The sequence below is a fragment of the Triticum aestivum genome, chromosome 2B (assembly GCF_018294505.1).
Source record: "Triticum aestivum cultivar Chinese Spring chromosome 2B, IWGSC CS RefSeq v2.1, whole genome shotgun sequence".
Classification (NCBI taxonomy): Eukaryota; Viridiplantae; Streptophyta; class Magnoliopsida; order Poales; family Poaceae; genus Triticum; species Triticum aestivum.
In genome coordinates this window covers 419,939,155-419,945,957 of record NC_057798.1, presented here as the reverse complement: position 1 = coordinate 419,945,957, position 6,803 = coordinate 419,939,155, and the positions used below count along the sequence as shown (strand labels likewise).

General features: G+C 43.5%; 1 protein-coding gene across 22 annotated transcripts; it reads right to left on the bottom strand.

The window, feature by feature from the left end:
- Nucleotides 1-1,310: 1,310 nt before the first annotated feature.
- LOC123045256 (uncharacterized) lies at nucleotides 1,311-6,187 on the bottom strand. Of its 22 annotated transcripts, XR_006421219.1 has the most exons (5): nucleotides 5,276-6,143; nucleotides 3,822-4,244; nucleotides 2,588-2,643; nucleotides 1,906-1,971; nucleotides 1,311-1,672 (listed from the first exon to the last, which is right to left on the bottom strand). XR_006421219.1 is itself a non-coding variant. In XM_044468241.1 (4 exons), exons 1-4 carry the CDS (start codon nucleotides 5,940-5,942, stop codon nucleotides 4,225-4,227), a joined length of 501 nt encoding a protein of 166 aa, XP_044324176.1. In that variant the 5' UTR covers nucleotides 5,943-6,150; the 3' UTR covers nucleotides 1,311-4,224. The 22 variants fall into 22 exon arrangements, 1 of the variants encoding a protein (XP_044324176.1); XR_006421214.1 differs by having other exon boundaries at nucleotides 1,311-4,244; nucleotides 5,276-5,363; nucleotides 5,448-5,527; nucleotides 5,601-6,163; XR_006421206.1 differs by adding an exon at nucleotides 4,633-4,750 and having other exon boundaries at nucleotides 1,311-4,244; nucleotides 5,276-5,363; nucleotides 5,448-6,153.
- Between the last annotated feature and the right edge of the window lie 616 nt (nucleotides 6,188-6,803).

Below are 6,803 nucleotides of genomic sequence, written 5' to 3'. Positions count from 1 at the left end.
GTAATCTCGTCCAAATCACCTACTGTCTTGGTCCTCATTCCTTTTCCCTTCCGTCTCGATCCTAAGATCTCGGGACGAGATCTCTTGTTAGTGGAGGAGTGTTGTAACGCCCCGGATCCGATGCGCCAGGTGTCCGCCAGTTATTCGTCGTCATTGCCATGTCATTTACTTGCGTGTTGCATTTTATCATGTCATCATGTGCATTTCATTTTGCATACGTGTTCGTCTCTTGCATCCGAGCCTTTTCCCCGTTGTCCGTTTTGCAATTCGGCGCTCCTATGCTCTCCGGCGTTCCCCTTTTCTCTCCTGTTGTGAGTGGGTATTAAACTTTCTCGGAATGGACCGAGGCTTGCCAAGTGGCCTTGGTATACCACCGGTAGACCGCCTGTCAAGTTTCGTGACATTTGGAGGTCGTTTGGTACTCCAACAGTTAACCGGGTAACCATATAAGCTCCTTTCTCCTTGCAGCCCAACACCCCCTTCCAAAGTGGCCCAAAACCCAGCAAACTCCCCTCCATGCTCTCGGTCGTTCGATCACGATCGCGTGGCCGAAAACCACTCCTCATTTGGACTCTCCTAGCTCCCTCTACCTATAAATACTAGTTGACCCGTTGCGCCAAATGGCGTAGAGACCCGTTAAAGACATGTTGTCGATGAAAATAGTTTTATTCTTCAAGGACATATTCAATACTCCCATGTGTCAAACCATGCTATTTTGAAAATGTCTATCACATTGCGAAATCCGAGTTTGTATAACCCATCACCACAAAAAGAATTCTAAATGATCAGTTGCGTCAAATGGCACAAAGTCCCTTTTAAAACCATGCATGCAATGAAAATATTTGCATTTTTCCACTAATTTTATTTTTGAATAAGAGCAGAGTGTCAACCACCAAAGTGTTACAAATATTTGACTTCATCAGTAGAAGTAGGTTTTACCATTAGGAATTAGGGTACTAATATTTGATTGTAAGTTTGTATCATCTTGAAAAAGGGAATTCAGATGCATAGCAAAATGTTTTGCTTTGATCCTGAAATTTGTTACGACATTGAGCGTCATGGCAGACAGAAGAACTGAATACTTCAGATTTAGACAGTTGCACTCACAACAATGCAGACAAGAGGGAGAAATACAGCAAACAATTCTATGGAAATTTAAGTCTCTAAAGACAGTTCAGTATACACGTGTCTGTTTGGTTTGTTTGATCATATATGGGCATGGTCTGTTGCCACATTTTGAAGGTGAGCTCACACACAATGTTTGAAACATCCTTGATTCCGAGAAAAAAAATGCAGGGATGACACATCCGTTTCAGGAGAAAAAAATGTGAGCAATTATGATTCCTGATCTCACTGAGTTCGTGCAAGCTGTACAGAGAAACTCCACATAAAACTTGTAGTCGAGTAGTTGTAGTGCAACCTTCATTGTTTGGCCGACGGCTATAATATTATTATGAAAGACAATGATCACCCTACAAAATTATCTTTCCTGATTATTTGTCACAGTACTATAGCTAATCATCCTAAAAGTTCTTTTCAAAATTCAGGTTGACTCTCAAACATCCACAATGAAAACTCAGGTTGACATTGAAACTTGTACTCAATTTTCTTGCTTACAGCAGCAAGCATCAGGGGCATCATGAGATTCAATAAGAACAGCTTTGGCTTCGACCTATTTGATCAAACAGAGTAAATCATGTCACTACCAGGATCAGACTTCATGAGTTTATAATGGCATCCCACACTGTACTTTTCTGAATCATGTGTATGCAAGGAATCTCTTAAATGCTCTCCCTCCGATCCAAAATAAGTGTCGTGGTTTTTGAACTAAAACAACGACACTTAATTTTGATCGGAAGGAGTATAATACACAGGTCCACAATAGGCTGATGCCACATTACTCACCCTCACTGCACACTGGACACCGGCTCATGTCTGAGTTATCCCATGATCTCATAGGTATGCAACAGTCTAGGCAGAAAATATAGTTTGAATTGGATGTCAGGGTGATGTAAAAAATGCAGACCGTTTTTGTATGTCTACAAAAATATGTTCAATTCATTTTTTTACTGAAACCTTGACTGAGCAAAGTGAAACAACATCATATAATGTGGTAGCCAAATCTACACAAGATGTAGCCTGCAGATATGGTACCATGAACTGCACAAACAAAACAGACTGAACGGTTCAAAAATTGCATCAAAACTGTTTCACAATTAACATATTCAACAAAGGCTAAACATCCTTGACTTACAAACCAAAAAATGGAACAAAAATGCTGTGTTGCCTACACCTTTATCAACTAAACTGCTTACTCATTTGTTCACCACATAGAAGCAGGTAATCAACTAATAATCTCCTACAAGAGTACACCTTTATCAACTATCTCCTACTCATACATCAAGCTTTCAAAGTATATCTAATTTTCAGGTCTGGACAGATTCAAACAACTGAGAGCATATCACCCTTTTTGGTTCAAATTAAATGGCCCAATCTTCCATCACATTTACATCGGGCTTAGAGTTTAGAACAGACTTACAGTTGGATAATGCAATACAACGATACCTGTAGAATAATAGTGCAATACCTGTAGTTAAATCCATCAGTTTTGGCACATTCGTAGAAACACGTTTCTCTGCTGCTCTGCAATCATTTGTTAACACACATTTTGTCAGTATGAGCAACCAACATCAGCTAAAAGGAATCATACAAATGAAGGTACCACAACTCTCTAATGTAAACAGTTCATGGCAGAATACGCACAGCGCCATGAGCAGATGTTGAAAGCGCAAGATCTTATACAGAAGGTTTTAACCGTGTAATGTTGAAAAGAATAAGATATTAACAGTATGTTGTAGAAAGAACAGTATGCCGCAGAATAATGCCGTAAACTTAAATACTAAACTTTTAAAAAAATCATTAGAAAGAACAGCACGCCGTAGAAAAATAATGCAATACATATAGACAACCTAGCCACTCCAACTTAAAAAGAATCAAGTTCCAACTCCACAACTCATATGACCATTACAGAACCACTTTTCAGTACCACCATTCTGGCCTTACCGTTACATGGCAACCAAACTAATCCTCATTTATTTTAGAAGAAACCAACTATTCTACTGATCCTTCGTAGGCACAACTCAATTAACCGGTTGATTAGCCAAGCATTTTGTGCCTGATGCAATCTTCAAGTATATACTGTAACCAACTTATTTGTTGATACTAAGAGATGTAAAAAGAAGCTAGAGTAGCCAAGGTTTAGATGTTGTACTAGTCAGCAAATCTGCACTGCTCTGCTTGGAAGAGCGTCAGATGGATCCAGCCATCATTGGCCAGAGACGCGCCAAAGTACAACCTTACACATTACAACCCTTTTTCATCTCCTCTCACCTCCTCGGATATCAAAAATATTGCGTATTTAAATTTCTTCTTTAGCAATGTAAAGCATAAGGAAAGCTCGATGAGAATTTAATAACTTCCCAGAAATAAATAAGTGACAACTAAACGAGGCACATAGCCAAGGCAAAGACTTCATGATTTGTATGCCTTCTTTTCACTAACGGTGATGCTTACTTTAGTGTAGCCCGAGTGAAAAAGAAAATAAACTTGTGCCTTATCGATCAAAATGTCACTACCTAGACTAATGGTCCAAACAAAATCACCTCTATGGATAAAAGAACCAATGGATAATTGGCTGTAATGTGTATGATGAATCATGCATATCTGGCTCTATATTAGCATGTCAGGGAAAAAATCAAGAGATTAAGCCAATATATCAGGGGACAAGATGCATCTTTCACATCTCAGATAAAAAACATCACCAGTAAAATGTTTGTCGTTGGTTCAGTTTTCCTGACTTACCCAAGTGCTTGTATAGTTGAAAAATATATCATAACTGAATACAATGAAACAGCAAGAAGCAAACAGTAAGAAACTTCAAATGGTGTAGCAAGTACTACAGCAAACTGAATAGGAACAGACCAAATATAAACAAAGTGCAATGCCCTTTTCCTTATGGTGGTGTTCCTTAGTGTAACATACAAACCAACCATGTCACCTATTGCTGTGCTACATATAGACTGAAACCAAGCAAGATAATGTAACCTGACAAGAAGTATAGTATAGCCGATTTAGAAATTGAGAAATGGCCATTCCAAACGAAAACAACATTGCTGATGCTGCAAAAATGGATAATCCAGCTCCAAATAGTGATGCCTCCATCAATCAAATCCCTAGGAACTTTCCTGCAGATAGCAACACAAAAAAACAAATCTCAAAACACAGTACCACTCAGTAGAAATCCAAAAACTGCATTGGGCAATGCCATCAAAAAAGTCACCCCACCGACCATCATTACACCATACTGTAAATTTTGCATTTTCAGTGTTACGATCGCTCATACATATATCATCTACACTGCAGTTCTCCAGAAATAGACCGAGTTAACTATTCTGTTCTACAAAAATATCTAAATCACCACTGCCGAGTATCCACGCTCGAACTAAAACATCAATTCATATCTAAACCCCAAATAGAGATAGTAATCCAACGAAACCAAAACACCGCATTCACCAAATATGGAGATCTGAAGATCGGAAGGGAGGCGAATATTTCCTCTTAGGAGTTTCATACCTCTAGTTCTTCTGGTTCATAGATGTAATGTGACTTTCGGGATGTGAGAAATAAGGAATTAAAATGCATTATGTGCAAGGCAGTACAACTCCTCTCCTCTAATTATAATATGGATATACTGCATAACAAAGGAAACCTTATTTAGAGCTACAGCTAGGAAATTAAAACTCCAATTGACCACTGAACCTTACAACATAGGCCTTAAGTACAGGGAGACAGATAAATAATGGATCTGTTAAGATGGTTCTTGTACAATTAGTTGAATATATAGTAACATAAACGCCAAGTGCAACTGCGCAAGCTTTTATCTACCAATCACAAAAATACAAATGGAAACTAAATGATATTAAGAAAAAAATGAAGAGATCATGAAGGGGAGAAGTAGGAAACTTGTTTGGTCTGAAATTTCGACGTATCTAGAACATGACAGTACATACTTTACAATGTTCATTTGAATAAAATCTGGCGCAACCTTATTCCAAAATAGAATAGGTCAAGAGGGGCATTTATCCTGCACCTTGCTATGGCATAAATGCTACAAAACTGAATAACAAAATTCAATGATGCGCTATCTCATGCATAAGCTTTGTCGGTGTCACTATGAAAAAACCTTATTTACAGTACAAGTATGTGTTTTATTCACCTTCGTTGCCATGGCTTGCTGCTCCAAGCCCGTGCAGCCCCCATATCCAAAACGGAGCAGCTCCCAAATCCTCCCATTTTTTACTGCTCTGTGTGTTTCTTCGTGTGAGGAAGGATAAGAAACAACATAGAGAGATACATACGAGAGAAGGGGAGAAAAGGGACGTGGTCACCTGTAGACTGTAGTCAAGCCGCCCTGGAAGCCAGGTCGCGCCCGACCTCACCGGTGCAGGCCGACACCGGCGGAGACCCTCTCCAGTTAGAAGCCACACACACATCAAGCAGGGCAGTAGGACCATGGAGAGCAGGGATTTGGAGGATGTTACCTTGTCAGGAAGGGATTCCTGGCGGCAACAGTGGAGCTGACTCGCGGCGGCGACGAAGGTGACTCGACGCGGTGGCCAGGGCGACTCCACGCAGCGGCTAGAGAATCCAGGTGCAGCGGCAGTGAGGCCAGGGCGCCCTCGATCCAATCCGTTGCCCTGCTCTTGTCAATCGAGCAAATAGGGTTAGGAGTGGGTTTCTGCTGTGCTCGGCTGAGCTCCGCCGCTGCGTATCCCCGACGTGTCAACGGCGTCCCTTACGGCGCATCGAGGGCGGCAGCGTTGTAGAGGAGGGAGAAGGGAGGAGACGAGGTGGAGGCGGCGCGGGCTCGAGGGCGGCGTCATGGGAGAGGAGGGAGCAGGGAGGAGACGAGGCAGAGGGGGCGCGAGCTTGACGAGAACTGCTGGCGGCTAGGGTTTTGACCCTTTTGCACGTTCCGTAGAGCGAGCGCAGCGCACGGGCGAATCCCGACCGCGACGAGAGGCGCAGCCAGGGCCACCGACGAATGGGACCAGAGAAACTTCTGTCCACCCATCAGCACTATAGGGCAGACGCGGGTGCATAAGCCGGCAACACACGCATCGGCCCATCCCTGCACAACTGCTCCCCGTAACGCACGACACGGACAGCGCGCGTTTGACCCACGATGCGATGCGGTAGCCAACGCTCACACGAAAAAGCCACAGCCATCAGACCGGCGTGTGGGACCAAGGAGCAGGTAGACCCACTTGCAGCTGCACCAACAGGCGAACGAGAGGGGTGAGCAGGAACCGGGAATGGCACAGCGCCCACGAGGCCACGACGTGCGCACGCGGCGCGGCAGGAGAGGCTGCCCGCGCACCCAAAAATGGGAAACCCAGCCAATCAGATCCCGCCCCGAGCCCACAGGTCATTCCCTGTCCACAATTCACCGCGCGGTCAAAATTGCACCAACGTTTTCCAGCCACGATCCAACGTCCAGCAGTGAAAAAAAGACTGCGTTGACCAAAATCGAACGGCTAACGAAGGCTCAAATCGGCGGAGCCTTCTCCATGCGAGTTGGCTAGCCTCTGTATTGTTTTAAATGTGGCCTCCCCCGAAAATCCGCGCAGATCAAACCCTACCCTAATTTCCCTCCGCGCCGCCGGACATGTCCATCTCGTCGCCGGACGCGTCCGCCGCCGCTTGCAGCCAATTAGGAGGCGCCACGTCACCCCGCCGGTCTC

Excerpts from the sequence above, each read along its gene's own strand:
- LOC123045256 (XM_044468241.1), bottom strand. The coding sequence starts at position 5,942 with ATGACGCCGCCCTCGAGCCCGCGCCGCCTCCACCTCGTCTCCTCCCTT. Across the intron at positions 5,757-5,858 it reads GCTGCCGCCCTCGATGCGCC|GGCAACGGATTGGATCGAGG; the intron begins GTAAGGGACGCC and ends TGACAAGAGCAG. Across the intron at positions 5,364-5,447 it reads GGCTTGACTACAGTCTACAG|AGCAGTAAAAAATGGGAGGA; the intron begins GTGACCACGTCC and ends AGAAACACACAG.